Source organism: Suncus etruscus, chromosome 15, assembly GCF_024139225.1.
Source record: "Suncus etruscus isolate mSunEtr1 chromosome 15, mSunEtr1.pri.cur, whole genome shotgun sequence".
Lineage (NCBI taxonomy): Eukaryota > Metazoa > Chordata > Mammalia > Eulipotyphla > Soricidae > Suncus > Suncus etruscus.
The window spans coordinates 21,130,447-21,151,168 of NC_064862.1; the positions used below are offsets into that span (position 1 = coordinate 21,130,447).

Here is a 20,722-nt window from a genome sequence, read left to right on the forward strand (position 1 = left end):
ATCTTTGCTTTAATGATGCAAAAATACAATTACCAGTAACTGAGATAGCACAATGGGTGGGGTGCCTGTCTTACATGTAGCCGATCCATTCAAGTTCGTATACTTGGGTCCAAGGCCTACCGGGTGTGTTTAGTTTATTTTTCTTGGGGTGGGGTGGGGGGGGGGAAGTGACATTTGAGGACCACCAACCAGAGCCTGAGTTCAGGGACAGACAGACACATGCTGAGTATGGCTAGGTGTGACTCCCCAACAAACAAAGTGCAATTACTAGGGTCAGAGCGATAGCACAGGGGTAGAGCGTTTGCCTTACACACGGCGAACCCGGGACGGACCGGGATTCGAATCCCAGCCTCCCATAGGGGTTCCCCGAGCCTGCCAGGAGGAAACCCCGAGCTCCGCCGGGAGTGACCCAGAAGCCAAAAAAATGCAATGCAATTCAATGCAATGCAAAGCAACGCAATGCAAAGCAATGACTAGCTAGCCCCGATAAAGACCAGGAGGAGCTAGAAGTTGGCAGCAAGAAAGACTGATTCTCCAGCAGCCAAACGAAGCGGCAGGAAGAGGATGGCGTCCGATTCGGCACCCGATGGGCTGCGGGGACAGATCTCAACCCGCCTCGCCAGGGTTCCGAATCACGAAATCTTCCCAAGATTCACGCGCGCGCCGCCCTTCCCGAAAGCCGGAAGTAGCGTGGCCGTGCGTGCTTCGGAACCGCCATTTCCAGGCTCCAGCGCGCGCGGCGCACGGCGCAGTACGGTGCGGCGCGGGCTCCCGGAAGCCGGAAGTAGCGTCGCCGTGCGTCGCATCGCGTCGCGCGCGTTGACGACGTCATGAGCTGGCGCCGGCGGCGCCGAAGGGCGGGGAGGAGGAGGAGAAGTAGGAGGCGGAGCGGAGCGCGGCGAAGCGGGCCCGCGGGGGGCGGCTGCAACCGTGTCCGGGATCCCCGAGGCCTGGAGGCCTGGAGCGGGGAGGGGAGGTCGTCTGCGCGCGGCCGGCTGGCTCGGCCTCCCCGTCCGCTCCCGAGCCGAGCTGACGGGGCCCCGCGGAGCCTGAGGCCGGGGCAGCGGGTCCGCCGCCCAGCCCGAGGCCCGGGAGGAGGAACATGACATCGCGGAGGTGAGCGAGGACGGACGCCCGCGGGGGGCCCGGAAGCGCCGCCCGCTGGGCTTCGGGGCCACCTCCCCAGCACCCCCGGTTTGCGGGTCCCCCCATTCATTTCCTGCCGCGGCCAGTTCCGGCCCCCGCCGCCCTCCCGGGGGCAGGTAGAGCCGCATGGGCGCCGCCTTCCTGCCCCGGGGCCTCTTGAGCACGGACCACGGCCTCCCGGGGATGAGGATTCCCCAGGTCGACCCCCTGCTCGGCTGCCCAGGACGGACGCTGCAAGGCCTGCCCAGCCCTGCCCGCGAGCTCTTGGGGATCCCCACCCCACCCCCACCTCCCAAGCCCTGTCTTGGGGTGTCTTTGCATCCCCTTCTCCTCCTCCTCCTTCTCCCCAGCCTCCCCCCCCCCCCCCCCGCCTTCATTGGCCAGACATGGAAAAACTGACGGTGTCTGGAGCTCTTAGAACGATTTCCTTCCTCTATCATCTTTTGCTTTTGTTGGTGTGTGTGAGTGTAAGTTGGGGACGATGGGGAGTTGTTATCTTAGGGGGCTTTCAAGCTCCTTGACAGGCAGGTTAGGCTCATTGCTCATCCCCCCCCTCCCCCCTTAGTCGTGGGTGGAGAAACCCGAAGGTCAGAAAGAAGTTCCCGAGCTAACAGATGAAGGAGGAGGAGGAGGAGAATTGGTGATGTTTTCAAAGTCCAGGGCAAAGCTAAATCCATCAAAAGCACCACAAGAGAAGAGCAGTTTGTTTATTTGGCTTTTGCTCTGATGCCAAGCTCAGGGCATCTTCCCACCGGTCCTGGGGTGGCAGCAACAAATCATGTCCTTTTTCTAGATGCGAAGACTTGAGTTTTTCAGATTGGGCAATTTGCCTTCAGGTTGCCTCACTCACACCACCAGTGGGCCAGTGGTGGAGCCGGAATCCCCACTGTGAAATTGCCTCCTTTGCTGTTATTCATTGACAGCTCTTGCCTGTGGCTTGCAAGCCTCAATTTTGTTGTTAAACAGTAGCACGCCCTATTGTTTCCAGATAATGAACTTCACTACTTTTCCTGTGCTGTCTCACACAGACTGCCGGTTGTGAAGTTGTGAAGTCTTTCCTCAATTGTCCTGGTACTGGGAAAGCCTTGAGACATGTGATTAATTCTTACCATCTGGTAGGGTTACTTGAATGGGACACTTTTTTTTTTCAGACTTTTCAGATTGTCTTCTTTAAACGCACCTGCACAGCTATTCATGAAGGCACCTGGGACCAGAAGATGGAGAGGGGGGAGGAAGCTGTAAGCTAGAGGAAGTGAGGGACTTGGACATGTTGGTTGGCAAGTGCTTTGCAGATCTGAGTAATGTATAACTGCATTTCCACAGAGCTTAGCTTCCAGAGCATAGCCTCAACTGCTCTAATTCTTGAGGGAGTCTTTAAGTAAAACAGTTGTCTATTCTTTCATCTGTCAGATAGTCATTGAGCCTTTTGTTCCTCCTGTCTGCTTCCCCAGACAAGAATGGATCTGCTTCCTTAGGAGACGAAAAGGCAGAGGGGTGGGGGTGGGGGTGTTCATAGATGAGACATTGTCCTGCTCTTTAGTTAGAAGTCGGGGAGCAGGGTTATGACCAGTGGGAGAGGTGACAGTTTGAAATGGAGCATTTTCTTTGCTTCTTCGGTGCTCCCTTACTTGGCGTATGTAGAAAAGAAAGGAGGGTTATCTAAAAAGTCAGGTTATGGGTCGGGGGAGGAATAGACATCTGTGGTAAACACCTACTTTACAGACATGTCCCAAGACATTGCTCCCTGGCACTGTCCCACATGCCATGTACAGTCCCAGTGGCACAACTAAATGTGACCTCGTCATTGTGACCGGAGTGAAGGGGAGGGGAAAGGGAAAGTTGGGCTGTGAATGGAACACACGTAAGTGAGATCCTTTGTTGTTGCTTTGTGGTTCTGGGGGTTGAATCCAGGTCTTATGCATGCCACGCATACATCTTAATGCTGAGCCACATCCCAGCCCAGGGTTTTTGTTTTATTGGGGACTGTACCCTCTTCTGCTCAGGGGCCATGCAGTGCTGGTAATATCAAATTTGTGGTTTGCCCCAGTCCTTTGAGCCATCTCCCCATATCCAGGGATTTCCTTTTCCGTATTTTTCAAATAGTAAGTCTGCTTTGCTACTTTCTAGGCGTGGGGTCACCCCTGGTGGTGCTCAGGCCTCACTCCTGACTCTGCTCAGTGAGCACTTCTAGTGGGGTTTGGGGGACCATATATGTGCTGAGGATCTGAGGTTGGTTATGTGCAAGGCAAGCACCTTCACCCTGTGCTATCTCTCTGGTCCTATAAGTTATTTTGCTTGTCATTTACATCTCTGTAAAGCTGCTTTAAAAAAGTAATAAAGGAGGGACCAGAGCCATGGTACAGCACTTTCTTGCATGCAGCTGACCTGGGTGCAGACCTGGTTCATTCCACAGGATCCCATATGGTCTCCCGAGCACCGCCAGGAGTAATTCCTGAGCACTGAGCCAGGAATTATAAACCCTGAACATGATCAGGTGTGACCCCCCCCCCCCCAAACAAACACCACCACCAAATTAACAGCGCAGGAACCTTAAGTTCAGGGAACCATGTAGTGCTAGGGATCAGCTGGTCAGCTGTGTGCCATGCTTGCACAGTTGTTAGGGGCCAGCAGTGCTCAGGGTTAACTCCTGCCCCGGCATTCAGGGTCACTCCTACTGTGCTTGGTGGTGTGCCAGGCAAGTAAGTGCCCTGGCTGCTGTGCTATGACTCCGGCCAACCTTGTACTGTCTTTCTAGTCCTCGACAACATTTTTGTTGTACTGCTTTAGTGAATGTGTTATGGTTATCTTGTAGTTTCGATTTGTGTTTTCTCTGTGACTGATCCGTGTTGATCATCATTCCTTGGGTTTGTTTGTATTTTCTGGGTTCTGTTTGATTACATATTTCTTCACCTAATTTCTTCATTTGTTTGCATTCTTATTTTCTCTTCTGTTCCTGTATACAAGTCCTTCATCAAAATCACAAACATCTTTTCCTCTTTGTCTCTGACCTCTCTTATTTTCTTTATTTTGATTGGGGGGAGCAGTGCTCAGGGTTCCAGGGTCATTCCAGGAAACACTTGGCCTAGTGCTGGTTAGTCGGCGCTATTTTTGGGGCCCTTTGGTCCACCATAATAACATTTAGGAGACCATCTGGTGCTGGAAATTAAAATAGGGCCAATTAATGCTCTCCAGTCCTTTTGATCTTTCTCCCCTAGCTCTTCTCTTAATTTTTTTTTTTTAAAGTTTGGGGGCTATTCCCAGCATTCTCTGGGGCTCCTCCTGGCTCAGCTGCTCAGGGGGTCACTCCTGGTGATGCTGGGATCACTAGTAATGTAGTACCTGGATCTACCCCACACCTTCATAGCAAAGTATGTGTACTCACACAGCACATTGTGTTGTTTTTTTTGTTTTTGTTTTTTTTTTTTTGTTTTTTTTGGGCCACACCCGGCAGTGCTCAGGGGTCACTCCTGGCTGTCTGCTCAGAAATAGCTCCTGGCAGGCACGGGGGACCATATGGGACATCGGGATTCGAACCAACCACCTTTGGTCCTGGATCAGCTGCTTGCAAGGCAAACGCTGCTGTGCTATCTCTCCGGGCCCAGCACATTGTGTTTTTTTCTCTGACATGCTCTTTGGGGATTTGCTTTTGTTTTGGGGCCACACCCAGTTACTCCTGCTGGTTACTCAGAGGTTACTCTTGCCTCTACTCTCAGTAATCATTTTTGACAGACACACTTGGGGAACCATCTGATGCCAGGGATTGAGCCCTGGTCAATAGCAAGTGCCCTATGCACTGTACTTTTCTCTAATCCCCTTTTTGACTTTTGGGATTTGGGGGTCACAGCTAACTCTGTGTTCGGGGGACCATACATGGTGCTGGGATTTGAACCGTATTACAGAGGCAGCTGCATGTAGGTCTGTACCATGTTAATCTTTGGATTAACTATCTGGCCATATTTCGTATCTTACTTGCAGATTTGATGCTCATTTCTTTATTTTTCCCTTTGTTTTCTTTGTGTGTGTGAAGTGAAATAGGTTTTTTTTTTTTTTGTTTGTTTGTTTTTGGGTCATACTTGGCAATGCTCAGGGGTTACTCCTGGGTTTGCACTCAGAAAGCACTACTGGCAGGCTCAGGGGACCATGTGGAATGCCGGGATTCGAACCATTGTCTGTTCGAATCTGCTGCATGCAAGGCAAACCTACTGCTATTCTATCTCTCCGGTCCCAAAGTGAAATAGTTTTTTTTTTTTTTTTTTTTTTTTTGGTTTTTGGGTCACACCCGGCAGTGCTCAGGGGTTACTTCTGGCTGTCTGCTCAGAAATAGCTCCTGGCAGGGACCATATGGGACACCGGGATTCGAACCAACCACCTTTGGTCCTGAACCGTCTGTTTGCAAGGCAAACACCGCTGTGCTACCTCTCCGGGCCCCCAAAGTGAAATAGTTTTATGTAAGAAAATGAACTTAGAAAAATGTGAGGGAGGGGAGAGAGAGATGTGTGTTCGAGTCAAGACAGGGCATGATGTAAGTTTTCTCCAGAAGGGAAAAATATCTTGAAGCCCACTAAAACTTTTTTTTTTTTTTTTTTGGTGGTTTTTTTTTTGGGTCACACCCGGCAGTGCTCAGGGGTTACTCCTGGCTCCATGCTCAGAAATTGCTCCTGGCAGGCACAGGGACGCATATGGGACGCCGGGATTCGAACCGATGACCTTCTGCATGAAAGGCAAACGCCTTACCTCCATGCTGTCTCTCCGGCCCCCCACTAAAACTTTTTTGTTCGATTCTATTTTTTTTTTGTTTCGTTCAGTTTTGATCAGAAAAGTGGGATGAGACCGTTATGTGAAACTTTGGTTGTTTTGTCCACACCTGACAGTACTTAGGGGCCTTGCTTGGATAGGATCATTCCTTCCTGAAGCGCTCTGAGATCATGCAGTGCAGGAGATTAAAGGGGAACTGACCACATGCAGAGCAGGCACTCTTGTCTATTAAGCTATATTGCTGGGTCTCTAATGCTTTTTTTTTGGGGGGGGGTGGGCATGCTCAGTGGTACTCAGGGCTCACTACTAGTGAGACATGGGGGACTGTATACAGTGCCAAGGATAGAACCTGGGTCAGCTGTGTGCCTTTTACTGCTTGCTGTACTATTTCTTTGGCTCCTTTGAATCTCTGTTAAAGAGGTAATGAAACGAATTTTGGACTGAAAACCATCAGATTGTGCAGTAAAACATGATAAGCCTTGAAACCAGACACTCTTCTAACTTGGTTCTTTTTTGAATTATTTTTAGGACTGAAGCGATAGCTGAGGAGGCTGGAGCACAAGCTTTACATGCAGGAGGCCTGATTTGATCCCGGCACTGCATGGCCGGGCCGGGCAGAGCCCCTGACCACCACTGGGTGTGGCCCCCAAACAAACAGAAAATTATTTTTAACCTTAGCATTCATTCAACAGTGGTTATGAATCAGGCAAGATGATCAGGATAGGAGAAGATTGCTAGACTTACAGCAGTGAGAGAGTAGACAGACTTGGGGCAAACAGGGCAATTTCAGGTAGAAATAGCTATTTTTGTTTGTTTTTTTCTGGCATTGCCTGGAGTTGAACCCAGGACCTCACATGCAAGGCAAGTGGCCTTCTGCTGAACTATATCCCTGGCCCTTGTAATTATGTGTTTTCTTGGGGGGTGGGTGACGAGGACAATATCCATTGATGCTTAGTGAGTTGCTTCTGACTCCTGGCTCTTTACTCAGGAATGATTGATTTCTGGGGGCTGGAGCAATAGTACAGCAGGGAGAGTGTTTTCCTTGCATGTGGCCAACCCAGGTTGGATCCCTGGCATCCCATATTGTCCCTTGAGTCCATCAGGAGTGATGCCTGAGTGCAGAGCCAAGAGTGGTCCCCCAAAACAAACAAAAAAGAATGACTCCTGGATTTGATCTGATGAAGGGATCAAATCCATTTCTGCCAAGTGCAAGACAAATGCCCTCCCGCTGTACTATCACTCTGATGCCCCTTCTTAGTTTTAGTGGGGTTCAGGAAAAAGCTGGCTCAGGAAGTCAGTATAGGAGTTGACTTCTGAAGGACAAGTATTCTAGGTTTTGTTTTGCTTACTTATCAAAACTTTTTTGGTGTGTTCAGGGTTTAGATCTAATGTGCATGCATAATTAAAATGGCAGTGTGTCCATTTCTCTTGTCTGCTTACAAGCTGCCTGCTTTCTCCAAGTCTTCTTCCTTCAGCATCTGGTACCTTTTTTAGTTTGTTTGTTTTGTTTGGGGCCTCATCCGGCAATATTCAGAGCTTATTCCTGGCTCTGCTCTCAGGAAGTACGCCTGGGCTTGAGGACCATACGGGGTGCTGGGCACTGAACCCAGATTGGGTGCCTGAAAGACAAGCATGTAAGTACTTTTCCTGCGGTATGATCACTCTGACTCCCCTTGTCCCATTTTGATGTTTGCTTTCTTCCCTTTGTGTGAGATAATGTAGGATGCCCTGAGCTGAGAAAATTGATCTTCTTTAAGTCTCAGCTTTGTGTGTTTTTTTTATAACTTTATTTATTTCGGTTTTGGGGGGCACACCCAGCGGCACTCGTGTTACTCCTGGCTCTGCACTCAGAAATCATGCCTGGCATGCCATATGGGGTGCTGGGAATCGAACCTGGGTCCATCCCAGGTCGGTTGAGTGCAAAGCAAACACCCTACTGCTGTGTTCTCTCTCCTGCCCCTCAGTCTCAGCGTGGGTTTAACTGTTGCAAATCCAGTACGTGTTGTCCTTGCACTACCTTGTTGGCCTTATTTGTTTATCTCCTAGGGAATAAATAAACTTGCCTTGCTCTGCCTTGCCTTTCAGTGCCTCGCCACTAGAAAAATCCCAGTGGTGTGTCTTTCCACTTGAAAATGTCTCCTGGATGTCTGTTCCTTCTGGTAGCAAATGGCTTTGTCTAGAACCGCTGCTAATATACCTTGGCCTGGTGCACATGGCCCTAACGTGGAGCTTGCTTTAGACTTGTACAGAGCCTGGGAAAGTGAAGGTGACTGTTGGTAATTGTTAACTGCGGGCCCTGCTGTACTCAGGCAGAGCAGAACAATGAACACTGCTTGAGCTCTTGCTCTTTGGGAAATAGTCAACACTTGCCTTCCCTGCTGCTGACTTTTTTCTTTCTTTACTTTCTTCCTTTTTTTTCTTCTTTTTCCTCTTTTTAGTTTTTGGGCCTCACTTGGCAGTGCTTAGAGTCTACTCGTACTCAGTGATTGGAGGCCACTCCCAGTGGTGTTTGGGAGGCTTTGGGAGGCCCTAAGCCTAAGGTGTCAGAGATTGGAACAGCTCCGGCACTCAAAGCTGGCCTTTCTGTCCTTTCAGCTCTCTTCTCTCAAGCTGATCTTGTCAAGAGAGAAAAAGCAGTTCCCTGGTACTCAGCAGGATTCTGGGTGTAGGGGAGTAGGTGTGGAAGCCAAGAGTTTGAGTTCCCTGAAATGGAGTTGAACACCCTGATAGAAACACCTGATAGGAAGCCTTCTCCTTGGCTTAGTTTTATTTTATTTCATTTATGGCACTGTTGGAGATTACTGTCTTATGTGCATGGTGCTGGGGATTGAACCAACTTGGTCATGTGCAAGGCAAGCACCCCGCCAGTTGTGTTCTCTCTGGCCTTGCTTTATTTATTTATTTTTTTGCGTTTTGGGCCACACTTAGTGACGCTCGGGGGCTACTCTTGGCTTTGCGTTCAGAAATCGCCCCTGGAGCCCGAGAGATAGCACAGTGGTAAGCCATTTGCCTTGCAAGTAGCCAATCCAGAACAGATGGTGTTTCGAATCCCAGCGTCCCATATGATCCCCTGTGCTTGCCAAGAGCAATTTCTGAGTGTAGAGCCTGGAGTAACCCTGAGAGCAGCCAGGTATGACCCAAAAACCTAAAAAAGAAAATGCCCCTGGCTTGGGGGATCGAACCACGGTCTGTCCTAGGTTAGTCGCGTGTAAGGCAAATGCCCTACCACTTGTGCCATCACTCTGGCCCCAAGCCTTTGCTTTATTTTTGAGGCACACACCAGCTTCCCTGGTTGACTCTGGAGAGTTATGTGCATTTAGGAAACTTTTTTTTTTGTTTTTTTGGGTCACACCCAGAGGCGCTCAGGGTTACTTCTGGCTCTGCATTCAGAAATTGCTCCTGGCAGGCTCAGGGGACCATATGGCTTGTCTGCTCTTTAGCTGCATCCACACGTACCTCTTATAATCCCTTATAATCGATGCCGGAGATCGAACCCTGGTCCTTTTCGGGTTTGTCAAGTTTAAGTCAAACGCCCTACTACTGCGCTGTCTCTCCAGCCTGCATTTAGGAAATTTAGGTTGCTACGGTCCTTGGTTATGCTGAAATGTGAAAGATAGTTATGTTTGTGTGGTTGTTGAGTTTAGAGGCCAGTTGCGACTTATATGTCAGTATCTCTTGTCTGATGAAGCTGGTTCTGAGGTTTATCAGTTAAATATACCATGTAGGATGCATCTATCCTAGTATTTTGACATACACTTGGCACACACACTGTATTAGAGTCTGCAAATAACCAATATACTTATATTAAAAAAGGGCTGAACTGTAGCATTATGTTGACCCACTGTCAGTAACTGACTCATTCATTTGGAATCTTTATTGTGAGAATACTGAGTGCTCAGGCCTGGTGTCAGGCATCGGGCATTCAGAGTGTTGGGGGCTAGAGGCCTGGTAGTCCTGGGAACTGCTCAGAATAGAAGGGAGCACATGGGATGTTCTGAGGCAGATGGGGACGAGACCACACAGAGACCTTTGTTTGTTTGGGTCCCACACTCAGTGGTGCTCAGGGGCCCATATGGGATGCCAGGGATTGAACCCAGTTGACTATACAAGACAAGCACCCTACACACAGCACTATTACTCTGTCCCCCTGGGTGTATTAATTAAAACAACAACAACAACAACAACAACAAATCCTCAGTGTCCTGTGGACCAGGGTGCAGTTAGGATCAGATGGTTAGAGCATTGCACAGTTCTCAGCGACAGCTGTCGAAGATGGAGTCAGGGCGTGGCAGGAGCTGGTCTATTTAAAAAGGTCCCTTTTCAGGGGTCTCAAACTCAATTTACTTGGGGGCTGCAGGAGGCAGAGTCGGGGTGATCCTTGAGTGCAAAGTCGGTAGTAAGCCTTGAACATTGGGGGTGTGTGACCCAAACAACTAAAACAAAACAAAAAAAGATTCCTCTAGGGCAGGGCCACAAAATGTTGTATGGAGGGCCGTTTGTGGCCCGCCGGCTGCGAGTTTGAGACCCCTGCAGCTGCATTGAAGGAGCGTGTGGATGCAGCTGGAGAGCAGATAAGCCAGCGAGGCTTATAATAACATGGAAGCCCTTAGTGGGAAAATGGGGGCGGCCCCTGCCTTTCAGTGTCTTGTCACAAGAAGAGAGATGCTGACATACAGGAGAGGATCTTGATTTAGAAAGGCGTAGCTCTCTGCGACTCCCACAAAGCTGCCTTTACCCTCTTCCTCCTGCCAGCCTGTTGAAATACCTTTCTGTCAACTGGCCCTTTTCTTTTTTTTTTTTTTTTTTTTTTGGTTTTTGGGCCACACCCGGCGATGCTCAGGGGTTACTCCTGGCTGTCTGCTCAGAAATAGCTCCTGGCAGGCACGGGGGACCATATGGGACACCGGGATTCGAACCAACCACCTTTGGTCCTGGATCGGCTGCTTGCAAGGCAAACGCCGCTGTGCTATCTCTCCGGGCCCATCAACTGGCCCTTTTCACGACTTTGCCTCTTATATAGACTAGTATGTTCTTTTCTTTTTTCTTTTTGGCTTTTGGGCCACACCCTATGGTACTCGGGTTACTTCTGGCTCTGCGCTCAGAACTGACTTCTGGCAGGCTCAGGGGACCATATGGAATGCCAGGGATCTAACCTGGGTTGGCCATATGCAACGCAAACACCCTACTCGTTGTGCTATCACTCTGGCCCCTAGACTAGTACATTTTTGTTACAAAAGAGACTGTTCTCTTGGGCCGGGCATGGAGGTACGACATTTGCCTTGCAGAAGGACGGTGGTTTGAATCCCAGCATCTCATGTGGTCCTCTGAGCTTGCCAGGAGCAATTTCTGAGCATAGAGCAAAAACCAAAAATGAGAGAGAGAGAGAGAGAGAGAGAGGGAGGGAGGGAGGGAGGGAGGGGAGGGGAGGGGAGGGGAGGGGAGGGGGGGAGAGAGGAGAGAGAGGAGAGAGACTGTTCTTATCTGCAAAAAAATGACCCAATACCACCAGCTTTCTCCCGAGGACAAAAGTAATTATTTTGCTGCAGGGTCAGGTAGGAAATATAAGACCCAAGATCACTTCAAATTTAGGCAGGAAACAAATTAGACTTTGGGTCTCAAGTTTCAGCTCCCCACTTAACACAGCAGCCTTGAGGATAACTTTCTGAAATTAACTTTTCACATGTGGGGAAAAGGCTACAGTGATAAAACAAAATAGGTGGCATCTTGGCGTTTTCTTTTTGGATCCTGGGTGTTATTTATTGGTTGGGAGGTCGTACTTGGTGATGCTCAGGTGTTTTTTTTTTTTTTTTTTTTTTTTTTTTTTTTTGGGTCACACTCGGCGGTGCTCAGGGGTTACTCCTGGCTGTCTGCTCAGAAATAGCTCCTGGCAGGCACGGGGGACCATATGGGACACCGGGATTCGAACCAACCACCTTTGGTCCTGATCGGCTGCTTGCAAAGCAAACGCCACTGTGCTATCTCTCCGGGCCCGATGCTCAGGTTTTGAACTCAAGGAACAATGTGGGATACTGGGGATGAAACCTGAATTGTCTATGAGCAAAGCAAGCGCCCTTCCCGCTGCACTACTTACTGCTCTGGCCCAATGAGCATAAAAGGTTTAAGAAACTGCTTCTGTTGTGCTCAGAGCTCACTCTCGGCTCTGTTCAGGGAACCATGTTTAGTCCTGGGGATCAAACCAGCATTGGCTTCATGCAAGGCAAGTACCTTAACCTCTGCACACTCTGACATGTGTTTTCGAAGTAGTTGAGATGACCAGGGAGAGAGTTCAATGTGCTGAGATTGCAGGAGACCCTGGCATGAGCTTTTGCCTCTCATGGCTCTTGAAAACAGCAAGGGCCTTGCCATGTATGGCCTGGCAAAGAATGAAAAAGCGAAGGATGCATCTATAGTATATCTAAGCTCAAGTCATCCAAATATGGACTAGAACTTTCCATTTCTAATTACATGTTATTTGGAATAGTAAGCCATGAGGCTCAGGTTATGGAAAGGCAGTATGTAATAGCATAAATGATCCACATGTCAAAATGGCCTGTTTGCAGCTGACATAATTATGCACCCAAAGAAGCTTGCGTATTTCCCACCAATAATAACAATGTCGACAACGGTGGTAGCTAATGTTTGTTAAGCCCTTAACTCTTACCAACCTCTGAGCTAAATACCATTTACTACATTTTCCCTGTCAACACCACTCCTGCTTACTCTTAATAACATGATAGGTATAATTACAAGTTATGAATGAAGTAATGCAGTTTATTTAATAAAGGGGTAAGGAGACGGCCCTGAGGTCCTGTTGCCAGTGGCCTGATGAGGGCAGGGCCTCCCTTGCTATTACCCACCTTCCTAAGGCCTCACCTCTCTGGCCTTTACAACTTTTGAAGGAGCAGACCTATGCTTACAGTCATCAGGCATCTTGATTTGTTGTTGTTGTTGTTTTGGGGGCCACACTGGCAGCGTTTAGGGGTTTCTCCTGGCACTGAGCTCAGATATTACTCTTGGCAGGCTCAGGAAACCATATAGGATGCTGAGGATCCAACCATGTCCAAGGCAAATACCATATCCATTGTGCTATATTCTAGCCCCAGGCAGCTAGATTTTAAGAGTCCTACCTAGGGGCAGAGCAGTAGGGTGTTTGCCTTGCATGCAGCTGACCCAGGATGGACCTGGGTTCGATCCCCTGGAGTCCCATATTGTGCCCCCAGCCAGGATTGATTTCTGAGCATATAGCCAGTAGTAATCCCTGAGTGTCACTGGGTGTGGTCCAAAAACCCAAAAACAAAGAGTCCTACCTGCATTAAGTCTTTTTGGAAATAAGAGTTTAAATTTGATTTCTTAGGATTGGAGGGATAATACACACACAACTTCCCTTCATACCCTTTTTTGTTTTTGGACCATACCTGGTGGTACTCAGAGCTTACTCCTGGCTCAGAGTTCCAGGGTCACTCCCACCCCTCCCTTGGGTGGACCATATTTATATTTAGTGCAGTATTAAACTCACCTTGGCTCTGTGCAAGGCAAGCACCCTATCTACTGTACTCACATAAGCCCCTCATTTTTGTGTTTCTAAAATCTTGTCTGAAACAATTTTCATTATATTTGGATGTTGCAATAATTAGACAAAGGACTTCATTTTATTTCTCATCCAGAGTCACAGTTCATATTATAATGAGCATCAAAAAAAAAAAAAAAAATCAGGGCCCGGAGAGATAGCACAGCGGTGTTTGCCTTGCAAGCAGCCGATCCAGGACCAAAGGTGGTTGGTTCGAATCCGGTATCCCATATGGTCCCCCGTGCCTGCCAGGAGCTATTTCTGAGCAGACAGCCAGCAGTAACCCCTGAGCACCGCTGGGTGTGGCCCAAAAACCAAAAAAAAAAAAAAATCAGGGCTGGAGTAGTAGTTCAATGGGGGAGGGCTTTTACCTTGCATATGACTGAGGACTGAGCTAGTTTAGGTCCCCAGCAACCCATAAGGTCCCGTCCCCAAGCTTGCTAGGACTGACTCCTCAGTGCAGAACCAAGAGTTACTCCTGAGCATAGCTGGGTGTAACCCTAAAAAAAATTAGAGAATCGGGGCCGGGCGGTGGCGCTGGAGGTAAGGTGCCTGCCTTGCCTGCGCTAGCCTAGGACGGACCGCGGTTCGATCCCCCGGTGTCCCATATGGTCCCCCAAGAAGCCAGGAGCAACTTCTGAGCGCATAGCCAGGAGTAACCCCTGAGCGGCAAAGGGTGTGGCCCAAAAACCAAAAAAAAAAAAAAAAAAATAAAAAATTAGAGAATCTACATTGTAATAGAAGTGCCATTTTCAACTTCAAATAGAAATGAAATGCCACTTTCAATTTTCTTATAGCTTTCTCTCTCTCTCTCTCTCTCTCTCTCTCTCTCTCTCTCTCTCTCTCTCTCCTCTCCCTTTCTCCTTCTCTCTCTCTCTCCTCTCTCTTCTCCTTTCTCCTCTCTCATATATTTGGATCAGACCTAGCAATGTTCAGGGCTTTCTCCAGGTTCTGAGCTCAGGGTTCATTTATGGTCAAACTTGGATTCATATGGAATGCTGGGGATTGAATGCCACTTGGTTGCATGCAAAGCAAGCACTTACCTACTGTACTGTCTTTTATTAAAAACGGTGGGGAAAATTCTAGGCCCACTTCTGGCTTGGTTCTGGGGTGGATCACAACATAGTACTGGGAATTGAACCCAGGGCACCAGCTTATAAAACCAGTGCCCCGCCTTCTCCTTGGCCTGGGGACAGTGTTGACTTGTATTTATTTAGTTATTAATTTTGGTTTATAGGTCACACCAGGTGACGCTCAGGGGTTACTCTTGGCTCTACACTCAGAAATCACTCCTGGCTTGGTGGGGGGACCATATAGGATGCCACGAAATCGAACCGTGGTCCATCCTGGGTCAGCTGCGTGCAAGGCATTGCTGCGCCATTGCTCCGGCCCCCGTGTTGAGCTATATTTCTTTTTTGTTTGTTTGTTTGATTTTTAGGTCACACCCGGCAATGCTCAGGGGTTACTCCTGGCTCTACTCTCAGAAATCAGGCTCGGGGGACCATATGGGATGTCGGAATTTGAACCACCATCCTTCTGTATGCAAGGCAAATGCTCTACATCCATGTTATCTCTCCGGCCCCGAGCTGTCTTTCTTAAGGCACTCTAGCTGTGACCATGTGGGAGACAGTATTGCCAAACTCTTACGCTCTTTGTCCTTCTGTTTCTCTCCCAAGATGGTTTCACCCGAACATCACCGGTGTGGAGGCAGAGAACCTACTCTTGACCCGAGGAGTCGATGGCAGTTTCTTGGCGAGGCCTAGTAAAAGCAACCCTGGAGACTTCACTCTTTCTGTTCGGTAAATCAGGCACTAGAGTGAGCTTGGGAGTGCTTTCTAGCTAGGACATGGTGAGGCTGGGCCTGGCCAGCTGCTCCTGCGCATCAGATTGAAGACATTCTCCCTGCCCAGTGGTGTGGCCTGTTGGAGCCTGGCCCACAGAGCAGGTGGTTCAAGCCTGCTTGGCCCCTGGGGAGCAAGTTGTGGGGTACTAGTTCAGCAGAAGGGCCACCCCGTTGGCCATTTCTCCCCAACAAAGACTCAAGGATGAGCTGGAGCAGATCTAATAAGTGCTTGTTTGTTTCTTTTTTTTTTTTTCACCAAAAAAAAAAAACTAGACAGTGCTTAGGACTTAGTGCTGACTTCACTCTAGGATAACTCCTAATAGGATCAGTCAGGGGACTCTTTGGGTGCTGGGGATTGAAATTGGGTCTGCTATGTGCAAGGCAAATGCTTGACCGACCTGCTGTATTATCTCTCTAGCTCCCTGATGGTTTCTTTTTCTTTCTTTTTGGCTTTTGGCTCCTGGCTGTGCTCAGAAATTACTCCTGGTAGGCTTGGGGAATCATATGGGATGCCACAGATCGAACCTGGCATGCTATTGCTCCAGTTCTAGTTGTTTTCTTTTTGTTTGTCTGTGGCCACACATTGGTAGTTCTGGAGATCTTCCTGGCTCTGTGCCTGGGGCCATTCTAATGGTGTTGGGGGACCATGCAATGTTGGGCTGCTTTGATCCAATGGTGGTAGGAGAGTTGGCATTCCTGGGATGGCTCTGACTTGTTGGTGTTTCCTCCCTCCCTCTCCCAATGGACTATTTTAGAAGAAATGGAGCTGTCACCCACATCAAGATTCAGAACACTGGGGATTACTATGACTTGTACGGAGGGGAGAAGTTTGCCACTTTGGCTGAATTGGTCCAGTATTACATGGAGCACCATGGGCAGTTAAAGGAGAAGAACGGGGATGTGATTGAGCTCAAATACCCTCTCAACTGTGCAGATCCTACCTCTGAAAGGTCAGTGCCATCTGGGTAAGGGGGGGTGGCACATACCTCTGGTGCGGATTCTGGGTGTGTGTGTGTGTGTGTGTGTGTGTGTGTGTGTGTGTGTGTGTGTGTGTGTGTGTGTGTGTGTGTGTGTGTGTAGGGGATGGCTGCATACCACAGCTGCATGTTGTTTCTCACCCCATGGTCTCTGGGTTTTACTGGAGGGAGACACACAGGATTAAGATGATCAGAGTTGCCCCTTCCATGCAAAAACTGCATGTACCAGGGTTCTTAGGCTACTCCTGAGTGTCCTTGATACATATGGCCATTTTAAGAAGGTTGAACTTAAAAAAATATAAAATAAAAAAAAAAAAGAACGTTGAACTTAAGCTGGTTTTTTGTTTTTGGGTCACACCTGGTGGCACTCTGGGGTTCCTCCTGGCTCTGCTCTCAGAAAGCCCTCCTGGTAGGCTTGGGGGACCATATGGGATGCCGGGATTTGAACCACCGTTCGTCCTGGATTTGGCTGCCTGCAGGGCAAAGGTCCTACCATTTTGCTATCGCTTTGCCCCCTTGAGCTGGTAATTTTTAAGAGTAATGAGAGGAAAACACAATGATGACCGGAGACACCAGAATGGCACCAGTTATTCAGCAGTGTCACCAATAGGTGTCAGCTTAAGCTTGGAAGTGGAAAGGCACAGAGCCCAAAGGGCGGTTAATTATTATTCCTGCATTCCATCCACAAATGTGTGAGAACCACCTTGCTGAGCAGAAATGGGACTATTCCAGCCATCTTCCCTCCTGCTCCATCTTGGGTTGGGACTGAGCTGGTGAAAGCAGGGGCCTGACCTCCCCAACCCCACTGTTTTTATGCCGCACCTAGCAGTACTCAGGGCTTACTCTACACTCAGGAATTATTTGGGGGGGGGGGGCGGGGGCTAGAGTCTGTATGGGATGTTGGGGATCAAGCCCAGGCTGCATGCGAGCAAGTTCCCTCCTTACCATAAGTATCACTCTGGCCCGACTTAATTGTATTGATTTTATTGTTTTTTTACCTTGGCTGGTCTCCCTCCTGACCCAGCACAGTTTCAGGGTCTCTGAAGATTCTGTATTTGCTCTCTTCATCATGCACATTCAGGTCATCGCTGTCACAGGCTCTGCTTATCTGTTTCTCTGGTTTCATCTAGTGCTGCAAGCCACATAGCCTTCCAACAGCGCTGCAGGAATTTATTTCAGAACCTCACCTGAAGCTCACTGTGTCTTCCTTTAGTCGCCTTCGGCATTACTCATCATGGTCATACTTGCTTTCTTCCCAAGATTTGGAGGGAGAGAGCCAGTGATTAAGATGACCGTAGAAACATTTCCCGTTGTCACTGAGAGCCAGGTTGTCCTGGGATCCTGCGTGGGCTGTCTCTGCTTGTTCACAGTTCAGGCTGCAGGGCCGCCAGTTCTAGAGGTGTGAGGCCCAGGGAATGCATCTCTTCAGCAGAATTCCTCACTCCTGTTTCAGGTGTTATTTGCACCAACATTTGAAATGAGAACCCTGGATTTAGTCCCAAGACAGTAGGCTTGGAAGCTCTTTACAATATGGTTTAGAAATAGGAAAAATAGGAGTGGAGAGATAACACAGCGGGAGGATGTTTGTTTGCCTTTCACGCAGCTGACCCAGGACGGACCCAGGTTCGAGTCCTAGCATCTCATATGGTCTCTTGAGCCTGCCAGGCACGATTTCTGAGCGCAGAGCCAAGAGTAACCCCTGAGAGCCTTATGCATTTAAGGAATGAATGTAACTTACCTCTGAGCTTTTATTGGCATTTATTACGAAAATGGAGGGGAGGGGCCAGAGAGAGAGCATGGAGGCAAGGCGTTTGCCTTTCATGCAGAAGGTCGTTGGTTCGAATCCCGGCATCCCATATAGTACCCCGAGCCAGCCAGGAGCAATTTCTGAGCATGGAGCTAGGAGTAACCCCTGAGTGCTGCCAGGTGTGACCCAAAAACCAAAAACCAAAAAAAAAAAAAAAAAAAAAAAAGATGGAGGGGAGAGGGAAAAGTAATGTTCGAGGAGAATGCAGGCTTCCATCATCAGCCAGATGGAAATGGTCAAGCAAAGAAACATCAAGTCAAGCAAGAAATGAGAAATGACTTTTTGTTTGTTGTGGTGGATCTGGGGTTACTCCTGGCTCTGTGCTCTGAAATTACTCCTGTAAGGCTCCGGGCGCCATATGGGATGCTGGGAATTGAAATCGGGTCAGCCACATGCAAGGCAAACCATACCCGCTGTGCTATCACTCTGACCCCAGAAATAGCATTTTTTATTATTATTATTATTATTATTATTATTATTATTATTATTATTATTATTATCACTCTGACCCCAGAAATAGCATTTTTATATTATTATTATTATTACTACTACTACTACTACTACTACTACTACTACTACTACTACTACTACTACTATATTTTTATTTGAGCACCATGGTTACAAACATGTTTGTAGTTGGTTTTCAGTCATAAGAAAAGAACACCCGGGCCCGGAGAGATAGCACAGCGGTGTTTGCCTTGCAAGCAGCCGATCCAGGACCAAAGGTGGTTGGTTCGAATCCCGGTGTCCCATATGGTCCCCTGAGCCTGCCAGGAGCTATTTCTGAGCAGACAGCCAGGAGTAACCCCTGAGCACCGCCGGGTGTGACCCAAAAAACCAAAAAAAAAAAAAAAAAAAAAGAAAAGAACACCCGGGGCCGGGCGGTGGTGCTAGAGGTAAGGTGCCTGCCTTGCCTGCGCTAGCCTAGGACGGACCGCGGTTCGATCCCCCGGCAATCCATATGGTCCCCCAAGCCAGGAGTGACTTCTGAGTGCATAGCCATGAGTAACCCCTGAGCATCACTGGGTGTGGCCCAAAAACCAAAAAAAAAAAAAAAAAAAAAAAAAAAGAAAAGAACACCCCGGCCCGGAGAGATAGCACAGTGGTGTTTGCCTTGCAAGCAGCTGATCCAGGACCAAAGGTGGTTGGTTCAAATCCAGGTGTCCCATATGGTCCCCCGTGTCTGCCAGGAGCTATTTCTGAGCAGACAGCCAGGAGTAACCCCTGAGCACTGCCGGGTGTGGCCCCAAAAACCAAAAAAACATCCCCCTTCGCCAGTGCAACCTTCTCACAGGCATTCTACTTCTCTCACTCACTACCACTGTCATGATAGTTTTTAGCATAGTTATTTCTCTAAATGCACTTACCAATCTGTGTGGTAAGCTTCATATCATGGGCTCTTTATCTATTGTCTCTGGGTCTTATTACCATACTGTCTTTTATTAGAAATGGCATTTTTAAAAGATAGGAGATTCCAAAGAAAATTAGGGAGAAATTAGGGACATTCATCTTCAGTTGATTTTCTGGTCTTTCTCCCCATCTTTGTCTTTCTGTCCTTGTCCCTGTGGGTGCAGATTCTAGCTTGAGGGGAACTGCTCCTTCTCTGGGAGCATGTGGCTGATTTGAACTGTGTTGAGGATGCTGACCAAATGTGGTGGGGTCAGGGATGCTGGAACCTACACGCCCACTCACTTCCTTTTTTTTCCAATGGGTAGATGGTTTCATGGACACCTCTCTGGGAAAGAAGCAGAGAAACTACTCACTGAGAAAGGAAAGCACGGGAGCTTTCTCGTCCGAGAGAGCCAGAGTCACCCTGGGGATTTTGTCCTCTCTGTGCGGACCGGTGATGACAAAGGGGAGAGCACTGATGGCAAGTCGAAGGTGACCCACGTCATGATCCGATGTCAGGTACGGTGTGATTTTTCTGCTGGGAGGAAGACATCATTTCTTCTGCATCAGGTTTTCTTGGCCTCCCTTTCACCGTAGTTGTTTCATCCTTCCAGAACTTTATTAAATCATCAGCCAGATCTGCTTTGGTTCCACCAGCATCCTTGTTGCTCGAAGGAAGAGCAGCTCCTTGGAACTTTTTTTTTTTTTTTTGTGGTTTTTGAGTCACACCCGGCAATGCTCAGGGGCCACTCCTGGCTCCATGCTCAGAAATTGCTCCTGGCAGGCACGGGGGACCATATGGGACGCCGGGATTCGAACCGATGACCTTCTGCATGAAAGGCAAACGCCTTACCTCCATGCTATCTCTCCGGCCCCTGGAACTTTTTACACTCTTGTTCTGAAAGTACTTCCTTGCGCTTGGCTTGTGTTTTTTTAATTTTATTATCTATCTATCTATCTATCTATCTATCTATCTATCTATCTATCTATCTATCTATCTATCTATCTATCTATCTATCTATCTATCTATCATCTATCTATCAATCTTTCTTTCTTTCTTTCTTTCTTTCTTTCTTTCTTTCTTTCTTTCTTTCTTTCTTTCTTTCTTTCTTTCTTTCTTTCTTTCTTTCTTTCTTTCTTTCTTTCTTTCTTTCTTTCTTTCTTTCTTTCTTTCTTTCTTTCTTTCTTTCTTTCTTTCTTTCTTTCATCTATCTATCTATCTATCTATCTATCTATCT

The 20,722-nt window shown here is 48.2% G+C and overlaps 1 protein-coding gene across 4 annotated transcripts in view; it reads left to right on the top strand.

Moving 5' to 3' along the window:
• The first annotated feature begins 882 nt into the window (after nt 1-882).
• The window catches only part of PTPN11 (protein tyrosine phosphatase non-receptor type 11), a 56,254-nt gene continuing 36,414 nt past the window's right edge, over nt 883-20,722 (top strand). For 2 of the 4 annotated variants that reach the window (XM_049789339.1, XM_049789341.1), the window contains exons 1-4: nt 883-1,116; nt 15,145-15,267; nt 16,067-16,261; nt 19,811-20,003. In XM_049789339.1, the coding sequence (XP_049645296.1) occupies nt 1,103-1,116; nt 15,145-15,267; nt 16,067-16,261; nt 19,811-20,003 (525 nt within the window). In that variant the 5' untranslated portion in view covers nt 883-1,102. The remainder of the gene's footprint in view (nt 1,117-15,144; nt 15,268-16,066; nt 16,262-19,810; nt 20,004-20,722) is intronic. The other 2 variants (XM_049789340.1, XM_049789342.1) reach the window with 1 other exon arrangement.